The sequence below is a fragment of the Metopolophium dirhodum genome, chromosome 4 (genome assembly GCF_019925205.1).
Source record: "Metopolophium dirhodum isolate CAU chromosome 4, ASM1992520v1, whole genome shotgun sequence".
Taxonomy (NCBI): Eukaryota; Metazoa; Arthropoda; class Insecta; order Hemiptera; family Aphididae; genus Metopolophium; species Metopolophium dirhodum.
The window spans coordinates 1,315,474-1,338,321 of NC_083563.1; the positions used below are offsets into that span (position 1 = coordinate 1,315,474).

At 31.9% G+C, this 22,848-nt stretch overlaps 1 protein-coding gene across 2 annotated transcripts; it reads left to right on the forward strand.

The window, feature by feature from the left end:
- Nucleotides 1–5,978: 5,978 nt before the first annotated feature.
- Nucleotides 5,979–11,707, forward strand: LOC132943942 (uncharacterized). Of its 2 annotated transcripts, none has more exons than XM_061013118.1 (11): nt 5,979–6,727; nt 9,117–9,349; nt 9,596–9,730; nt 9,792–9,944; nt 10,021–10,131; nt 10,244–10,318; nt 10,380–10,469; nt 10,562–10,606; nt 10,760–11,013; nt 11,085–11,244; nt 11,378–11,707. In XM_061013118.1, the coding sequence occupies exons 2-11, from the start codon at nt 9,157–9,159 to the stop codon at nt 11,494–11,496; spliced, it is 1,335 nt and encodes a 444-aa protein (XP_060869101.1). In that variant the 5' UTR covers nt 5,979–6,727; nt 9,117–9,156; the 3' UTR covers nt 11,497–11,707. The 2 variants fall into 2 exon arrangements, with proteins under 2 accessions (XP_060869101.1, XP_060869102.1); XM_061013119.1 differs by having other exon boundaries at nt 10,565–10,606.
- The last annotated feature ends 11,141 nt before the right edge of the window (nt 11,708–22,848 follow it).

Below are 22,848 nucleotides of genomic sequence, written 5' to 3' on the forward strand. Positions count from 1 at the left end.
CCGAATAATACTGTCGAGTTTTGATATCTAGAATCTCAAGGGTAATAAAAACAAATATAACTCAGGTATGTATATGTATTTTTCGAGTTATATATCTCAAATAAACACTTAAAGATGCAAGAAAAAAATTTGAGTTCTCGGTCAAGTCTAGACTTGACTTTATTATGTAGAATGTAGGTAGCAGTGGAGCGACTATAGGGTATTTTAGCCCAAAAGAAAAAATATATCTAATGCCCTAAAATTAATACATATACCTACCTAACTTATAGACTTATAAGACAAGTAGTTTTTTTTAATATTTTTTGCCTCCAAACTGAGAGGGACAAATAAAAAAAAAGAGGGCGCTCTTCCGAAACTGTTTCATATTTATATTATAAAATATCTATTGTCTTAAATTATTTATTATTAAGTCCTAATTTCCAAAAAAAAATTTGACTTACGGTATATAGTATCGTATCCCCCCCCCCCCCCCCTTGGAAATGTATTAAAGACGTTTTCGTCTGTAACTGTAATAACACTATAAAATATAATTAAATTAAATTTGCAGTGCACAAATACTAAGTAACACGCGTTATAATTTTATTCGAAAAAGCATTAAATAGGTTTTAACAAAGTTATTGATAATTTCAAATGTATTTTTTTAATCAACATGAATAAAAATTGTTTGGTTATTATTTGTCTAGCACGTGTGTGTGTGTCGTCGCCGCTAGGTGATAATTCGGTTACCGGCCGGTATCTCATCGCTATCCACTATAGGTGCGAGGCAACCATGTACACCATTTGTATATACCTGGGTACATGACTATGGCGAACTAGGTTATGCGTTGCGTGTTGCACTACAACGTTGACATTGTGAACGCCCCAATAGGTACACCGAGTTAAACAGAGGTTCACCAGGGTAATACTACGCTATACGGTGCACCGTTGTGGTACGTATATACCTTGGTAGCACGATTATACCGCCCTGGTGCGATTCGCTCATAAATTTTACTATATTACTTTGAAAACATATTATTCATCGATCATTGTGTAAACGGATCGAATATAATTAATCTTCTTCTAAAATATAAACATCATTAAATAGTGGGAAAATATTAAACATTGTGATTTCCATATATTCGGTATTCCTACAACATAAAGGGTGATTCTTTTATAATGTACATTATTTGAAAAATTATTTGTGTAATATTAATGTATTAATTTAAAAAAAATATTTTTGGATATATCCAAAGTAGAATATTTGCGAATCTGATTATAAGAACAATTTTGATATTAAAAACAATTATCTAAGTCAAGTAGTGTATTTTTTAGAATTTTTGAAATATCAATATTTTTTTGATTAAACGAATTTGGAACGTAATAACTTTTTTAAAAATATTTTTTTTAGAAATTTGCTGACATATTTCTTAAATTATTTACTTATCATATAATTTTAACAATTTTTGTCATACTTTTAATAGCATAATTTTTTTTTGTTTTCGTCGAGTCTTTCTGATACACCTTGTGTAGGTAATACCTACTAGGTATCTATCAAGTTTTCTCCAGCTTCTTATAACTATATTTATTTTTCATTTGTTTATTTATAATTAACTTAACGGACCTAAGTCCTTTATAATAATACATTCAATGAACATTTAAAAAAAAAGAAACAAAAATAGATACATAATTATGACAAATTATTCAATTGAAAAAAATACATAGGATTATAGTGTATGAAATTTACATAAAATTATACAATTACAATATACTAAAAATAAATTTACCTTAAAATTCACTATTTCTGAAAAATAGCATAGCATTGTATTTAAAATTATAACGAGTAGTTGAAAAAAAGTCTAATGAATCTAATGAGGAGGAGATGTTATTAGCTATATTTAACGCGACGAGAAAAATGAATCAGCACCAGATTTTTTTAGATAGTAGGGAATAATTTATAATTCTTTACTTCTAGAGAAATATAATGGTACGTGAATTCCTACAATTTATGTAATAATTTTCTGTATATTATATTAACTATATTACAATATAATATTTTAGTTACATAATAATATTGTATATTATTTATAATCTTATAATAAGTTTATTAATTTAGGTATTGAAAGTTTAGAGTAACTTTAACCATTATTTTTAGTAAAAATGATTTTTTTTTGTTAGGTCTAGTAAACAATTATAATAAAAAATCAAGTCTCCTTTCTTTGGGTGGCCAGTTCATCAATAACATTAGCAATATTTATTTCTAGTCTTATTTTTTAAACTAATTAAGTGTAAATTACACATCATACAAATCGACAGGGCTCGTAAGTTCATGCTCTAAAAAATGCCTAAATAAGCATGTATTAATACACTAAAAATAGACAAAATATGCATTGAAATATGCCTTTATATGCACTAAATATCTAAAATTATGCACTCAGATCAGAAGTAGGGCATCACAAGGGCCCCCAAAAAAATATTGCCCAGGGCCCAAAAATACGTAGTGCCGTCAATGTTTTTAGACAATTATTAACGTTAATTAAAAATATAGTTTTAAATATATTATTAGTTATTATCTATACTTATCAGCAGCTTGTTGTAATGGCCAATTTGTTAAATTTAGTTTAAAATATATAACATATAATTTGTATAATCACGGATTTCATAATACGTAGGTTATTGAAAAAAATTGGACCAATACATAGCTAAGAAGATTAAGTGGCGTACTACATTTGTTTAAAACTGATATAATGAAGTTTACATTTTGATTACATTTTTTAATTCTTACACTACTTGATTAAAAATTTTAAAAGTCACTTAAACTGTATAAACGTAAACAAACATTTTCGTAAACTGAATACTGTTTATTTAGGAATAGACTTTTGTAAAGGAAACTAAATATTGATATCACTAAATTTAAAACAAAATCCACGTTAATTGATTACCTACTAATATACTTTCTTTAAATCTAAACAATGTTGGTTTTTAAATAACATTCACTTTTGTTACAATGTTATGTTCATATAAAATGTATTAGTATTCTATTTTGTTTTTTAAATTGTTAACCAGTATAAACTATCGTTTTTACAATTATTATTATTATTATGTATAAGCTCTATGTCGTAAATAAAAATTGATATTACACTGTGTTGGCTAAACATTGTACTTTATGTGTAATATTGTGCTGGCTATAAATATTATTATTATTATTATTATAGGAAACTGGTGAATATATTGTTTATTTTTGGATGACGATAAACACTTTGTAAAAGTTTAATCGAATAAAATTAGTTTATTTATATTGTAATAATATATTTCGACAGTGAATTGTTTTAATAATTGTATTGAATAAGTTTTTAAGTTTTTAACTTTGGTTTTTATATTATAGTGTTTAAATTAAATTGAAGTAAAATAAAGTAACGTTTTCAATAAATTTGATTCTTTCCACGACTTAAAATAGCTGCTGAAGTGATGACATAGAACTTATCGCGCTAAGTTTCACGCGTGAAGTCAACCAATATTAAGATATAGCTGCAGCTGGTCGAAGTTATGCTAAAGGTATGGTTGTAGTTAAATTCTATTTTATTTGAGTTAATATTACTTTACGTAGTAAAAATTAGTTATAGAATGATAGATGCACTTAGGGTTAATTCGATAATCCAAATTTATTAAAAAACAGTTTTTAGTGAAATAATTCAGCGGTGGAAGCCCCGGCGAGTTGTTATAAAACTATGTTTAAAATTTGTACGAGATTAAATTTCTTTCAAAACCCAAATCCTAAGACCACCTATGATTACTGTAATAAGCGTTACTATGTAAAAAAATATTTTAAATGCACTTCAAAACGTTCAAAAAATAACTATTTTACCAAACAAAACTGTGCACCTAAACAAATACACAGTACATAAATAATCCCCTCTAAAAAAAAGTATATATAATTTATACATAGATACTTTTTCTATTGGGTTGGAAACATAATGAAATTAAAATAAAAAAGTGCGAAATCGAATACTACTCAAGCATCCATATCTACGGAGTGGGTACACTATAAATATTAATAAAATATGATTTTTAATGTATCACCTACCTATCGTTATTAATTATTATTTTAGGTTTAATTTTTTTTCTACAAATAACAGATAAACTATATTATTAATTAAGCACATTTGAAGTGGTTTAACAAATATTAAGATTTACCTAACAACTTTTAATCGTGACCAAAGACGTTTTAATTTTATTTGAAAAAGCATTAAATAGGTTTTAACAAAGTTATTGATAATTTCAAATGTATTTTTCTAATTAACATAAATAAAAATCGTTGAATTATTATTTGTCTCGCACGTGTGTGTAAAATTAATACGTTGGCTCCATTGTTAATTGTTATAATGGTCATAAACAAATAAATATTGAGCAAAAATGTTTAAGATAAAATAAAAAAATTCAAACCAGAACAGTGCCGTTCATAATTGATCATAGGTATCTACTTTTCGTATTTTTCGTGTTCAGAATAATAGATGTTCATTTTCAAATAAAGAAAATATCCACATTAATTTATTTTAATATTATAATAAAAATAACATTCATTCTTATACTTATATTTCGACAACCTCATCACCCCGGCTAATATAAATTTGAAAACATTTTTCTTACATTTTGTTTTTAATTTTATGGAATATTAGTTAGGTCAAGTGCATATCTACTATCAAACAGATATTCATAGATATCGGTGGCGAGCATATGTCCAAAGCTGTGACGTCTTCTGTGTCCTTCAGTCAAACCTACCCACATAGCAAATAGTTGATATACATATCGAATAAATATTTGAATTTTATCTATTCTCAGATATATAACAGTTTATGTTTATATGATATTCTATAAATATCTTGAACTATATATCAAATTAGAATTATTGTATTGATATGCTTATAAAGTCGACATTTTAATATCATAAAATGAACATATAATTAATATCCATACAGTATATATTCATAGTTATTAATACAATATCAAACTTCTTATATTAAGGCGATATGTTTTAATGTTCAAATTATGATATTGTTATATTAATATGCAATTGATGTCCATAAAATATATATTCAATGATACCCATATAATATTAACACTGAAATATTTGTATGATAAGTTATAAAATCAAAATTTTGATATTATTAAATGAACATATAATTGATATCCATACAGTGTATATTCATTGTCATCAATATAATATTGAACGTCTAATATTATTACGATATGTTTTAAAGTTTAAATTATGATACTGTAATATTATTATATCATATGGGCTGGCCATACTATAGCTGGAGCGATAGTTTCTTATCTGAGCAAATAAGCAAAGTGTAGTAAAACGATCGGTCTATTTCATCATTTAGTCTAGTCATTATACCCTGCATGTGGCGCGCCGCTATACGAAAAAAATTACAAATTTGAATTTGTCATTTCTTTGGTATGAATTATCAATGATCATATTGCTTTGAATTTGCGGTTAATCTTGATGTGGACTTAAAGTGTATCCGCAAAATAGAAAATGCAGATTTTTGAATACAATTTTTTTTGTCCAAATAGTTTGGGTGATCCGTGCTCGTTTCCGGGTATTTTTTTTATCTCTAATGTTTTAATGCTTATACCAAATTTCATATAAAGTTTTATGTTATATCGGGTACATTATTATCAATCAATTTTTTTTCGTTAGCTGATTTATCTGGCCTTTTGCTATTGGTCGTAAACTTGTATTATACCTATATTTGATAGTATTTGATAGTTATATTATATAACTTATATATAATAGTATAATAATATGTGCATATTATATTATTATTGTTGTCCGACCGTAGACTGTGTACAGCAGTGGCTCTCAAGCTTTTTATGTTCGAGGAACAGTTTTATAATTAAACATTTTGACAGCACATTGATAAAATATACTGCACACTGCAGAGTATAAACCATAGATAATAAATGTATAGGCTGTTCCTATATTAACGTATAAGAAGTTTGCGTGCCGGAATGTGGATGAGAGACAGACTGCTTTTAGATAGTGCTTCTTATTTTAACAAGGGGTTTATCAATAAAATAATAATAAAACCCTTTGCTAGAGTGAGAAGCATTTTATAAAGGCAGTCTTTCTCTCATCCACATTTAGGCAGTATGATAAGATATGATAGGCTAAGTATTCTTTTATTATCTATGGCATAAAACTATAAACACTCTATGCGTCCGTGTTCCGTTATGAACGAACGGAGTGCGGGAGTGGGGTGTAAATGAATTTGTGTAGCGCAGCGCTGCTATCGGTATGCCTACATGGCTGGCCTGGCTGCAGGGTTTTCGACGGCTGGTTATTTTTAACTCGAATATTATTATTTGTCGAATTTTCGACAGAATACAATATTGCTTACGTAATTTATTACAAAATAATAATTATTTCGTACATTCATCATATTTAAGGTTATGAACTGTTATGCGTATTAAACATTTTTGTCATTTACAAATTTACACCGCGTTCGCGTATACTGTTTAGTGTTTTTACTCGCGCCTGTTTTGAAGTGTTTTTTTTAATAATATTTATTACATTACTAATTGTAACTTAATAAATTACCATACCTATACGTGTGACACTAGTTGTGACGTGCTGTTATCAAATATAATATATTATAATATATAATAATATTTCAATATATTACCTACGTCTACATCACGTACTTATAGTACGTACTTATAACTACATCAAATTGTTCTATTACTGGTAAGTGAGTAACTTTTAAGAACCTAATTTTATTAATACACGTACATTATAATATTCTACAATGCATAGAAGAAATAATTTAAGTAAATCTACCAAACGTAGAAGATTATTAGACGAGGATAACTACATCAAAACATTGTCGCATAATGATGGTTTTATTACTTTACCCTCCGTAGAATTAAATAATACCTGTACTATTGCAACTAATAACCCTTTGATAGAACCAACTACAAATTATACAGACGTTGATAATCATATAACGTATCATTCTCCATCTGTTGGTTTTGATTTACCCACCAGTAATGTTGACCAATTATTGTTAAATACTGCTTCTGCATCATTATTGCTAGGGAATAGCGATGCAAATTTTGATCCAATCGAAGAAGATCAAAACTCAATAACTAGATCTAGAGATATAATTGAGGATATAGTTCAATGGGCCTTAGATCAAAATATACCTAACAATAATTTTGATAAGTTATTAAATATTTTAAGAAAACATAAATGTTTTGAACATTTACCAGCTTCTTGTAGAACTTTATACAAAATGTACTCTGGGGTTTCTTATGAAAAACCTGTTGAAGTTGAAATAGTTAGTCCAGGAATATATTACCATTTTGGCGTAGCTGATAATATCAAAAAATATATTGATTTTAATTATTTAGAAGATACAATTAGATTAGTTATAGGTGTAGATGGCTTGCCTTTGTCGAAAAGTTCAGGCAGTTGTTTTTGGCCTATTCTTGGTTATTTAAGCAGACAGCGTAACCAATCTGTATTTCTCATAGGAATTTATTGGGGCACTAAGAAACCAGATAATAGTAATGCGTTAATTAAATATTTTGTCGATGAAATAAAACATCTTATAACTAATGGAATTAATATTAAACAGTACAATGACAATAATACAGTAATTAATGTTCATAAAAAAGTTACTGTTGATGCATTTTGTTGCGACCAGCCTGCAAAAAGTTTTTTACTTAATACAAAATCCCATTCTGGTTTTTATTCTTGTACCAGATGTACTGTTAAAGGTAAATACTTAATGAGGCGAGTGTGTTTCCCTAAATTGAACTGTTCAAAACGGACACATGAAGATTTTGTAGGTAAAATTCAACGGCAGTATCATAATGATAAACGCCAAGTAACAGAAATACTTAATATTCCAAATTTTGATGTAGTAAATCATTTTAGTATTGATTACATGCATGCTGTATGTCTAGGAGCGGTCAAGAAAATATTAATGCTTTGGAAAGGTGATACGATATGCAAACGCAATATTAATAAACAAAAGTTAAATTCTCTTCAAATTAAACATATTTCTGAACGTTTGGTTTCTTTTAGAAATAGTGTTCCATGCGAATTCGCCCGTAAGCCAAGGTCACTAGAGGAATTGCCCAGGTTTAAAGCCACAGAATTAAGATTGATTTTATTATACTTGGGACCGCTGTCGATTCATTCTATTGTATCAAAAAAGATTTATAAACATTTTTTAAGCTTAAATATTGCTATGACAATATTTTTGAGTCCCAACTACAATATGTTAGCATCTTCAGCTAAATCTATCATGAATGATTTTGTTAAACAATTTGCATATTTGTATGGAAGTCATTTTGTTTCTCATAATATACATTCTTTAATTCATTTATATGATGACTATAATTTATATGGACCACTCGATAATGTTAGCTGCTTTAAATTTGAAAATTACATGTGTGGATTAAAAAAAATGGTCCGAAAAAATGACAAACCTCTTCAACAGGTCGTAAAGAGATGTCAAGAACGTTCATTGCCATTGATGACTAATTGTGAAAATAATGTAAATTATATTCCTCTAAAACAGTTTAAAGTGGAACATAGTGAAGGCCCACTTACAAATGAAACTTCTTCTCCTCAATACAAAATATTAATATTAGATCAAATCAAAGTTAAAATACATTTTAATGCTGATTCATATGTTGGCTTAAAAACTAATGGCAATTTACAAATTATTAAAGTTGTTAATATTTGTTACTGTCTACAATTAAAAAAACAAATTTTACTAGGAAGACAATTCCTTAAATTGGAGTGTTTTTTTAAAGAACCTATAAAAAGCAATACATTAGGTATCTATAAAGTCAGTGACTTTTCAAAAACTATATGTATATGGAATATTGAAGATGTAACGACTAAATACATGATTTTATCTCCTGATAATATCGATATAATGGTTGCTTATCCAGTCATACATTTTAATAATTAAAACCCTAATATTTATGATAATTTATACTTATTAAATATCATACTTTATTTTTTGTGTATATATATTCTGTAAAAACAATTATTATTTAGTTCATAGTGTTGATATTATTATATAGATTTTGGTATAATAAAATGTATTACTTTTTAGTTTTAACTTTACCAGTTCTTCATCAAAACTGTACGAAAATATGTGGAAAGTCGTTCATTTTTTAAATGATAACTCAGTTGAGCCTGTACCAGACTATTGGCTCAATAGAGAAAACAATCTCTGTGCCTGGCCAAACAACAATCATTTGGCAAAAAAAATGAGGAACAATCGAGTCAAACCCAATAATTTTGATTTTACCAATTATAAATGCAGAGTCCTGTCTCAAAATATTTGTAAGTATACTTACCTATTTTATTAGTTAGTATACCAACTATAATTATTTATTATTAAATATCTGTATATAATTGGTTTTTGTTTTTACTATATAAATATATATTATAAGCGTAGAAGCGCAATTGCTTCTTAAGTCACTATAAAATCATTAAATATTGACTTAATTAGCAAGTTAAAATTTAAAAGTAAATAATGTTATATATATTACATTATATTTGCAATAATATATACAATTTTGTGTATAGTGTCCTTAAATGAAGCCATAAATAAAGCCAACAAAGCGGAATATACTTCAGAGTTATCAGACATTGAAAAAGGTGCTAAAAATGTCAAAAGAAAAAGAAAAACTGAGTGTTTAAACAGCGACCAAGTTCAACCAAGTAATTTTAAATCTTTAACTATGACACAATATAATAATAATACACAACAATAATTGAACAGGTAAAATTACAAAAACTGCTAAGCGTATTTTTAAAAAAGAAGGCTTATCAACCAGTATTTCTAAAAATCAAAACGATGAACAAAATAAAGAATATTATTCTCAGGACAAGAATATTTTTACACAAATTGACAATGAAGAAAATTCAGAAATATGTTTGTATTTAATACCTAATAGTTATAAATAAATGTAAGTATATATTTTTGGTAATTGTTATTTCTTAATGATTAGCGTCTGCAGTATCATCAGTTGATGATTCAGACTCAGATAAAGACTACTTGCCAAATATTCTACAAGATGAATCTAAAGATAAAGATAAAGATGATTTCTTACAATCAACGAGTATGTATAATACTTTTACAAACTAAAAATGAATATATATTTATTTATAAATAAATAGCTATAGCTATACCTCAATTAAAATATCTTAATTATTGTGAATTATTTGTTTTAGATTATAAGTTTATAAGTAATGATGATTATTCCTTGATTGTTGAGGATAAACAATTAGGTCATAATCAACAAAATGGTAAGACAAGAATAATATTCAAAATTCAATGAATTTTATTGAATATATATTTTTTTTTTAGCTTCTGCTATTAATACTGACTCTGCTGCTCCTACGATTCTTAAACCGGGGGATGATTGTGATGATGTTGGCTCAAATCTCATACACAATGGTGAACATTTTAATCTTTTAGTTTTTACTGTCATTTTTATAAATAATGTATCATATTTTACTTGTTATTATGTATTATTTTATTATGTTTAGTAGCACAAACTATGATGACTACACCGCCAGCGCCGGTTAAGACTTGTAAGTATATAAAGTAGTAGTTATTAGTAGTATATTAAAATATATTTATCTGTTTTTAGAGTGTATTATTACTTAATTTTTGGACATACTATATATATATATATATATATAATACTTAATGAGGTTAGTAGTATAATTTATTTTGATTAACAGCAAATGATCTTAAAGCAGTGATGAGCTACTTGGCATATATCAAATGTGAAGTGAATAGAATTTCCGAAACGCAGCAAGAAATAATTGAAATACTGAACAACAATAATACTCAAATTTTGCAAAAAAACACTGATTTATTGAGCTGTGATAACAATGAAACAGACTATTTTGTAATGAACTGGCCAATTACTGATGATGATGGTCTTTTAGATCTTGAAAATAAAATGAAAGACAGAATCTTTTATAAACTAGTTGTATGTATACACTATACATAATATTTTAATATTAAGTATTTATATCTCATTTTTGGATATGTATTTTACAGGTTAGTGAGCTGACCAGGCTTGGAGGTAAAACTCTGTCAAGAATCATCAACAAGATGTTGAAGAAAGTTTTTGACGATACCATATTGATAAAGTTTACTTATTACGGTTTGAGAAACAAAGAAAATTTTCATACGCTATCCATTAATAAAGCTATTTTTGGTAATTAATTTATAAACATTAATAGTTTTTTGAAAATTCCATCATATCATAACTTGTTAATTATTTGTTTTTTTATTTATTATTTATAATTCAATAGACAATCTTTAATAAATTGTTGGTATATTTTTCACAGATGCTGTAAGAAAATCTAAACAAAAATCTGTTTCAGATGAGGAAATCATCATATCGATTGGGAAATATATGACTGGAGCTAAAGGCAGAATAGAACAACAAAACATCAAAAACCAATAATTCTAAGATACAAGGTTTTTTTTTTACCTTTAAAAATTTAATATTATAATTTTTTAATTATTAATTTTAATTTTTATATTTTTTATATTCTTAATAATCTAAATTTATCTATTATATGTATAATAGTAATAAGTCTATTGCATATATAGATGTGCTGATCCAAAAGTTTGATTTTTTTTTTTGAATTTATTGTATTATTATATTTTATGTATAATAATAAGTTATTTTATATATATTTAGATATATATAGATGATATACTAATCTAATTGTTTAAATTGTATTTTATATGTAATGCAATTTAAACTACTCAAAGAAGAAATTAATTTGTATAATTTTTATTTTATATATTCTTAATAATAAGAAAATTAAAACTATTATATATGAAGTAGTTTTTATGTGTCATATTTATCTATTTTATGTATAATAATAATTAGTTTATTGCATTTATAGATGTGCCAATTCAAAAGTTTGATTTCTATTTGTATTTAATTTTTTTTTCTGAATTTATTAAAATGATACATTGATTATGAATTATTTGTATTATTTTATTTTATATTTATAATACATTTTATTATTATAGCTACAATTATTATTATGAATTCATGTGTGAGAGATTATTAACTTAATGGAAAAAGAAATATGAGTGCATATTATATACATCAGACATTTAAATTTGGATATAAGTTGAATATAAAAAGATATTAAAAATATATCTGGTGGATGTGTATCTGTTGATATACATAAGATATTTATATTAAGGTATAAGCTGAATATAAAAATATATTTATAATATATCTGATCGATATATACGTGTTGATATTAATTAAATGTTTGTAATTGGATATTAGTTTAATATTAAAATAATATTCATAATATATCAATTCTATATCTTGTCAATATATTTATATGGATATAAATGAGATATATTTATTCTGATATTTATCAGATAAAAAAAGTTGGTTCATAAGACATTTATATAATATCTGGTAGATATATTAAGTTTTGTAGGAAAGTTAATAAAGATATTCTGTGGATATCAACATAAAATTAATAATATCTCATTGATATTTATTCAATATGTTTCTGCTATGTGGGTAGTCGGACATTGAACGATAGTGTGCGGATATCGCTCTACGTAACAGGTAAGACGAAGCTGAATATCATTACAACCAGACATCAGTATGGCCATTTTGACCACCATCGCGGGCCCAACGGAAACTGGGATTCTGACCGCTTCGACCCCATCAACCTCCGTAGTTCAGAGTCTATGATCCGTCCGACAAAGGATCTGACAGGCTTTCCGCCGAGCGGTTTCCGACCGCTGTCCACTGGGTGCGAGGCAATCGTGTACACCATTGTAAGCCGGGTACACGACTATATGGCGAACCAGGTCATACGTTACGTGGTGCACCACCAGGTTAACCATGCGGGCGCCAATAGGTACACCGTGTCAAACAGAGGTAACCGGGATACACTTCACCGCACAGGCTTGGTGTATATCTCGGTAGCACGGTTTCGCCGCCACAACGTGCGAGTCGATCAGTACCGTCGCCGCTAGGTGATAATTCGGTTACCGACCGGTATCTGATCGCTATCCACTATAAGTGCGAGGCAACCGTGTACACCATTTGTATATACCGGTGTACATGACTAGGGCAAACCAGGTTATGCGTTGCGTATTTCACTACAACGTTGACATTGTGAGCGCCCCAATAGGTACACCGCGTTAAACAGAGGTTCACCAGGGTAATACTACGCTATACGGTGCACCGTTGTGGTACGTATATACCTTGGTAGCACGATTATACCGCCCTGGTGCGATTCGCTCGGTACCGTCGCCGTCTGGTGATAATTCGGTGTGTATAGTCCGTCTGAAACGTCGTCATATGTGAGCCAATAGACTACTGACACGCGTTGATGGGCTTGTATGTCAAGAATTACAGTTTCCGCCGTGGTGGTCAAAGTCGCCAGCCCGTGGCTGTTATACTAATTATAGTCCGCTTCGTCTTAGGTCCGACGAAAATATATTAGGATTCTCATTTCATACCTTCGACTGAACAACATATCTGGTGAAGTAACAATATAAACCAGCTGTTTGTACAAATGGGTGAGTACCTTATATAATATTATGTTTCGTAAATGTTTGCGAAAAGTCTCGAGTCTTATGTGTGGTACGTCTGTAAGCAGTAGACATATGTATTTTGATTTTACTTTTGGTACACAAACGTGTTTAAAAATGTTAAAATTTTTATAAAAGAATTACCTGTTAAAAATAAAATTCCTATTTTTTTCGTTTTAACGAAATTCTATGTCATCGAACCGTAATCATTAAAGTCTATTTAAGTTCTATTAAAGTTAAATTCCAATTAAGTTTTTTTTTAACATTTAGAGGAGCAATCTTCTGTCGCCTGTTGTATTTTCGCCGGACAATCTGTCGAGTCTTCGATATTCCTATCTATGCCCAGTGGTGTAGACAGGGGGGGGGGTTTGGGTGTTTAACTCCCCCCCCTCCAATTGACATTTTCCTAAAATTACGTTATTATATTGCTGGTTCATCCCCGTAAGATCTCTCTGCTACTCTGCTATACCTACCTAATTATATTTATATTATCTACATTATTATAATATTTGTTAAATCATTTACCCCGTGCGTAGGTAGTGATGATTGCCTTCTGCGATTTGATTGATAACCTTTTCGGGGTGGTGTTCGACGATCGATATCACTTTGACTTATATTTGCTAGGTATGTACCGCGTGATTTTAATTTATTCCGGTGAACTAAGGTGATTTTCTTTTAGCTTACTTCCAGTTTAATGATATTTATATAATTCGAATATTACTCATATAGTTTCTACAGTACATACCTTAACTTTATTTGTAAATCGCAGTGTAATGTGATTATTGTTCAATCACCTTAATTGTGGAAGTTAAGCCTAGTTCTCTTTTAAATCCATTACGTTCGAAGTCACCATATAAGACCTTTTGTGGACATTGATAACTACTCGCACGTAATCTATCCTATGAACTGCTAATGTAGTACAAAGTCCTTACTGCCGACCCAGAGGTCGTCGGCCGACTCGGCTACACTTAATATTTATTTTAGCCAGTTTTTTTTTTGTTATTGCCCCACGCTCCTATTTAATAAGCACCGCAACGCAAGACACGGAGGGAAGTGGACACTGTGTGATTACTTTGAAACTAGATGTCAATGAATAACAACAAGTAATACGTTCTTGTGACGGGCCAGAAGCACCGCCTTACTATTCATAAGAAAATTACAATATTTTATATTCATATGCAATGGGCGCCCACTAACTAACTCTACGGGGACAATTGATAATATCGTTACAAATAATATATAATGTCATAATAAAATAATAAACAATGATGTTTTACAATGATAAAAAAAAAAAAATAATAAAAAAAAATAAAAGTAATAGTGTAATCACCGGTCTCCTCGGTATCCACTTATTACCATCGACAGTGTTGCCACTCGGTCCTTCTCAACGGTCCACTGGTCCACACGGCGATCTAACGCTGGCTACTGGGAATCCCACGATGGCCCACGAAGAGCAGGTTAAACCAATAAATCATGCCGTGGTCCACGGGAGGCACGGTGAAATGTACTGTTGGAGACGCGGAAGACGACACGACCCGCACGTTGCCGGCACACAACGCGACACAAAATCGACGGCTACAAAACAAACGCGATCACGAGACAACAAGTCGTTTTAGCGTGCATTCGGTGCGTACAATTAGTACAATGTACCACAGGTGATCGGCGGAAAACTGTACACGGACGGATAGACCAAAAGGGGAAAAACACGCAAAACCGCCACGGCCGATACGTAACTCTGCACACTCAGAACCACCGATCACGTGAAAGTAGTCTGTCGCGCAAAACCCGGACGTGACACAAGAGCCGGGGTTGCCGCAGCAAAAGTTGCGACGAACGGACGACAACGCACTGACGCGGCGGTGACGGGTTCGCGGTGAGACGGCAGACGGCGATACAGATGGAACAAGCGGGTATCGAATCTTCTCGACGTGGAGTCGACCGTAATTACCGATGACAATTTATTGTTGTCGATAACGATATGGCGGCCAAATTACGGTATTGGGTATTTCCACAGATATCCGACATCCTCCCCCTAGTAAGACGAGCACGTCTTACTACCGAACACTGCCGGATCTGAAGCTGCAAACTGTTGAAACCTGAAGATTGAACTGATGAGGGTTGGATTTGTGCTAACCGATTAACCTGAAAATACATTCTTTTTTTTTTGTAAAGACACATTATAATAGTAACAATTTTAAATACAGATTAGGATATAATTCAAATGCCAGGGCGTATAAATACATAAATTACAAGTGCCCCTAATTTTTTCTGGCAGCTAACCAAAGTGCCCCCTCCCCCCGTGACTCACGACCGCGGTGCCTAGGCGCAGGTGCAAAAAATGGGTGTATGAGTCAGAGAAGGGAAAAGGAGAAAATAATGAAATATAAAAAATAAAACAGGTACAGACATAAAAATCAAAGAGAGCTGGTAGGTCCCTAAGGCTAGTTAATGAGCTTAACCACCTTTACTACCGGACGTGTTAGGATACCAGTAGCAGTACGGAGCCGCACGACTCGGACGACGTTGTCGGAGCCAGCTAACACCTCGATTACGCGCCCCATACGCCATTTCAGCGGCGGAGTATGGGCGTCCTTTATTACGACCATATCATCGACAGATATATTTGGAGAATCATTGGTCCACCGACTACGGATTTGGAGAGTCTGGAGATACTCATTGTGCCATCGGCGCCAGAATGCTTGAACGCATTGACTCACCAGCTTCCACCGTTGCTCTAATGACCGGGTTGTGCTTGGAATGGCCGCTTCGGGGACGGCAAGTAACGGTCTGCCGATTAAGAAGTGCCCCGGAGTTAGGCACTCAAGCTCAGCGGGATCGGACGGAGCGGGAGTGATTGGCCGAGAATTCAAAATGGCTTCACACCTGCACAGTACTGTGCCAAACTCTTCAATGGTGAAAGTGTGCTCCCTCATAATGCGCATCAACAATGATTTGGATGAGCGAACTGCTGCCTCCCAGAGCCCACCAAAATGAGGCGCACCGGGAGGGTTAAAATGCCACGTACAATGGACACTGGCCGTTAGTTGGTCATGACACGCTGGATCGTTGACAAGCTCACGAAGTGAATTGTTTGCCCCAACGAAATTTGTGCCACAATCACTGTAAATATCGGTAGGCAGACCTCGGCGTGCCACAAACCTATGTAACGCAGCTATGAAGGCCCCGGTGCTCAAGTCAGATACATATTCTAAATGGACCGCACGTACCGTGAAGCACACAAAAACGGCAAGATACATTTTATACATGCGCGGCTTTCGAAGTCGGTTCTCTTTTACTAAAAAGGGGCCTGCATAATCCACTCCAACCCTCGCGAACGGTTGTAGGACACTTTGTACGGTCACCCACAAAAAATGAAAACCGCGGACAGTTTGTACTATTTCAAAAAGTAATAAAATGTACATGGCGGACAGTTTGTACTATTTAAAAAAGTAATAAAATGTACATGGCGGACAGTTTGTACTATTTAAAAAAAAATGTATTATTTGTTATTACAAAACACAGGTAGTTAACATATAAAAAAAAAAAAAATAATAATAATAATATTTATGGTAGTAAATTCGTCAATAATTATTCGTGGTATGTATTTTTAAAACATTCACTGTCACATAAATCATAATATATGTATATATTTAAAAATTAAACGTATGGCAAATTATTTCGAGCAATTGTAAATTAGTTATTATTTTACTTTCGTGCTGTACACAGGCATCATGAATTTTATTTTGTGTATTTTGGTTTTTTTGTCTTCTGTTTTTGTTCAAATGACTAGAGCATTCGTCTAATTGCAAAGACCTCAAAACACTCCAGAAACTTGGATTAGCCGATCCAACCAATTTATTGAACGAACTGTTCCATCCTTCACTAAAATTATTCGTCCTGTGTGAGTTCTTAATTGTTTGGTGTCTCACATTCCAAATTTCAAGAGGGAATCTTGGTGCACCATTCTTTCCGTTAATATATGTTGATTCAAAATAAAATATTAATGGAAATAGTTCTGGAGTAAAAGTTAAATACATATTAACTATTTCATTAGGTATTTCTTCAACTGGTAAAAACGCTAAAGATGTTATTATTTTACATTGTTTTGCAATTTGTTCGTTATCTTTATACATTTTGGATAATCCTAAGTTTTGTATTTGTCTCCATACACTTTGACACAGATGGAAAAAACAGCCCTGAATTTTTACTTGATTAAAAACTAAGCTTATGGCATTTATAACTCCTATCTCAAAATCAATGATTATAGTTTCTGGTTTAACTGGAGACCTGTTCCGAATAGAAGCTAAAATAACATTGGTAAGCATTTCTTCGTATGTTGTTTGTAATTTATTTGGGAGGAATGCATAAACACATGTAAATACGTTATCTTCAAATTCAGCTCTTATAACGTATAATTGAGCGAAAACACTCGAACATTTAAAAGTTCCATCCATAAACCATAGTGAGGCTGATGACAATATAGTTAAGGCTCGAGAAGTTGCAAATATCAACATTCTATTTTCACTTTCGCTGTCGTAAATTAAAAATTCTTTTGACTCACCACCCATAGTTGTTTTCCATTTCTCGGGCAATACAAATTGCATACTCCTAGGTTCTTCAGGAACATTTTTACGACGTGCTCGACGGATAGTTCTACGTATTGAATCAGTATTTCCTATTTTATTACGTACGTCTTCTGCAATACAAGCAAAAATCATTTTAAAAATCATATTATATAATCATTAATCATAAATCAAATTATCAATACAAGTATTATCTATATATTGATTTGATTGTAGATAGTAGATATAAAAATTATCTCGAAAAAATATTTATCTTATAATTTTCCAATGATTGACATAAATGCCAAGACGAAATAAGAAGAATAAGTATTGTATAAAAGTGCGAAGTATTAAATATAATAAAATACGCAGTATGTATAATTGTTTTTTAGATTAAAATCATACTAACCATTATTTTCATGAATTACAGATAGAAGAATTTGATTTGTTGATTCTCTACTATTAACAGATCGGCTTTTCATATTAGTTAATGCAAGGTTTTTCAGCTTCAATGTTTCATCACTCGATTCGTGGTTATGATCAGTCCATTTTGTAAATAATTCATACTATGGCCGAAACATACAAAAGTATTTTTTTTAAATATAATAATAATATGATTTAGGTATTATGAAAATAATATGATGTTTAACTTATAACTCACCGGTTCATTAAGGTTTGTTGTTACTTTCCCCGTACACGTCATTTTATTACACTTCCAACGGATATTAGATTGGTTTTTTCTTAAAATAGTATATTCATACCCATTTTTAAAAATTTTTGGCTTGAGTTTGCTAGTTTGATTTTTGTTCATTTTATAAAGTGAATAAGTTAATATTTTAATACTTTTAATGCTGTGGCCTGTGACACCAAACACATGTCTCATACTAATCGCGATCATGATTCGCAATCTAAAGTTTTGAGCAATTTAATTTTATCTCATCTTTTAAGATATATTTCCCGGTTTATTTATACCGTACAAAACGTCCGCGATCGAATTTTACCAATTTATTATCACCGTACAAAGTGTCCGCGATCGATTTTTACCAAATTATTTTCACCGTACAAAGTGTCCGCGATATGCAACTTAAACAATAGATAGTACAAACTGTCCGTTTACCCTCGCGAACGGGTGGTATTCCGTCACACGTGATGATGGTAGATCCGCCATTACTAGCTGAGGGTTTTTTGCCGTAATGCGCACGCAAGTGGTGCAACGGCTAATGATAGTACGGATTAATGTGCGGACTGATAATATCCAATATTGACGACAAACCAAAGAAGAAACGATCTGCGGACCACTGTGACCTGTGATGTCGTGCCAATGACGAATCAATAGGACCGAGAAATGAGAAGTCTTTGATAACAACACAGGGTGTTTCTGGTCATCAGACAAATCTGACCTAGATAACCGACCGCCAACGCGTACTCTATTTTCATTATCGAGGAATGGACGCAGACGCGCCAATAATTGCATAGAGATAGCTCGCCCCTGCGACAACTCATGAATCAACGTACTGAAATGAAAACGTTGCGAAGAACTTGCAATCAGAAGCGCTGCCTGGTCAAGTTCCTTGCGGGATAAATACCCATTTTTAACCGGTTGTTTTCTACATCGCGCGATGAACCGAAGTATACGAGCAGTGGTTCGAACAGCTTGTACATAAGAGGAAAAACGCTCATACCACTCAAATGTCTCTTCTTGTGTGACCAGCACCTTTGCAGATTCTATCTTAAATTCAGGCAATTGATCAGCTGTGTTAATTGGGATATACTGGTCCCATTGTTGAGGTGGCAAAGACAGGCATGGTGGACCGTTGAAATAGAGATCATGTTTAATGAAATCCGACGGAGTGAGTCCTCGCGAACCACAGTAACCTAACCTTTCTACTAAAATACCTTTAAAATTAGTATTAGAAAAAAATATTGAGTGGTTAATTTTGTTGGTAGATATTATGTAGGTATATTTTGAAATTAAATAGACCGGCAATAGCAGTCAACCGGTGCGCACGCGTTCTCTGTGCGCCTCCAATGTGTTTACTGTTCTCCTAATATACCTCATATTTCACGAATTTGCTTACAGGTTGAAATGTTATTCAACTTCCTTCTGTTTTGTACGATTTTTTAAGTTATCTTATTCACTTGCTTCATTATAAGTATACAACACAAAATAAATATTTTGCAAATCGCCTGGTGCGTGTTTACAAATTATACCGTATACGTCGTTTCTTATCAAGTGCCACCGCGGCGGTCTTGTTGTTATTGTAATTACTATTATATTAATAAAGACGCTATCGCTGTGCAGTACTTCGACTCTACCGTAATTAAACTAATCACAGTTCTATCTGAAAATGGCAAATAGAGATGAAAAGGCTCAGTTCCATACGTATCAGGTCAAGGAGTACAAGCCTTTACGAGTCGTTATCCGTAACCTCCATCCAACCACACTAATAAATCTAATCAAATATGAGTTAACTGTTCGCCTATTCGAGGTAAGACAAGTAACTAATGTTCTCCATAAGGTAACTAAAAACAGCCTCCCCCTTTTCTTCGTTGATCTTGAGCCTACTAATATAGCAAACGAAATCTTCAAACTTTCATCGCTATTGCACACCAAAATCAAAATAGAAGAACCATATAAATCAAAAGTTATTAGCCAATGCCTGAACCGCCAAGAATACGGCGACACAAGAGCTTACTGCGGATATCTTTCACGCTGTGTCCGCTGCAGCGCATCCCATCCATCCACCGAATGCACCAAACCATGTGACTTAAAAAGCCAAATGTGCCTTATGTTTTGGCGACCACCCTGCCAATTACAAAGGTTGCAGTGTCTACAGGGATCTACAACGTCGTAAAACATCAACTACAAAAAGTAACTTCTTACACGATAATTTTAAGCATAATGTAAACAATTATAATGTTAAAGCAACCACCCATTACCAACTTCATATGGAAATAATTCAGCTCCCCCCCCCCTAAAACTTATGCTCAGGCCACGTCTAACCAATCATCACAATCCTCCCCTCCAACCCCCCCAGCTGATCCAACTGATCTAAATACAACCATTTCTTCTTTATGAATGAACTTAAGTCACTCATAAATCCACTGATCGCTCTCCTAACTCAAGTTATTACTTCCCTTCTAAATAAACAAAATGAATAATTCATTCACTAAAAATTCATTATCAATTATATTATTCAATGCAAATGGTTTAAAAAACCACGTCAATCAACTGCAGAGTGTGCTATTCGATAAACGCATTGACATCGCTCTAATTTTCTAATCCCTATTTACAAAGCATTCCTACATATCTATTCCTGGATACAGCCTAATCAAATCCAACCATCCCGATGGCACAGCTCATGGTGGAGCAGCCATACTCATAAAACACAATCTTAAATACTATTCACTTCCCAACTACTCTCAAAACCATTTCCAATCATGTGCTATCTCAATTACAATAAATTATATCCCTGTTGTAATCGCTGCAATCTATAGCCCACCTAGGCACAATTTAACTAGTGATAACCTTGCTGACTATTTTGACTCAACGGCCAATAACTTAACTATCGGTGGTGATTATAACGTGAAACACCAAAGCTGGGGGAGCCGAGTCACCAATCCTCGTGGAAACTTGCTCTATAATTTCACCAATATGTAAAAATACAAAATTCTCGCACCTCCTGGGCCAACATATTGGCAAACCTCAGTTAGGAAAAACCTGACATTTTAGACATCTTCATCACAAAAATGTCTTGCAACTTATACTATTCAATTAATAATAGTCTGGATCTAAACTCCGATCACTCGTCTGTTATTCTAAATATTGTTGCCACTCCATAAACACGAACGACTAGTCTCAAACTTTTTACGGCATCGACTGATCGCCTTAAATTTCATAATATCATAGACGAAGAAATTAACCTAAAAATAAGATTAAAATCTGCTGAAGAAATTGACGATGCAGTTAATAATTTAACAACGCTTAACCAATCAGCGGCTTCTATGTCAAACTCCCTAAACACCTCAATGAACTCAGCACACAAACACCCATTTGTTTCCGACCAAGTGCGTTGATTAATTGTCGAAAAGCGTAGAGCAAGAGCGTTTTATCAAATCACTCGGTTACCTTCACATAAAAGTGCATATAATAAATTAGCAAATTAACTAAATAAATATTTGGCTAAAAACAAATCTGACATATACGAACAAGAACTAACATCGCTCTCCTCTGTTGACGGAAGCTTATGGCGTCAAACAAAAAAACCACTTCGATATAAATACACCTCAGTCCCACTTAAGAAACCAGATAATTCATTTGCCTTCTCTGACATTGATAAGGCCGAAGTTTTTAGAGCTCATCTTCACGAAATATTCCAACCGCATCATGATATCATTAAACCTGAACGAATGGATGAGGTAAACACCTATCTAGTCGGTCTGAAAAATATTTCAACCCAAATGAAGTTAAACAGACCATCCAAAAATATTCACTAAAAAAGTCACCCGGCTTTGATTTGATTACGGCCGAAGTAGCTCGGTGCCTTCCCGAAAAAGCCATCATACAAATAACATATATTTTTAACGCTACTCTTAGACTTTCATATTTTCTGATATTATGGAAATTCCCTAAAATAGTTCTTTTATCTAAGCCTGATAAACCACTCGAT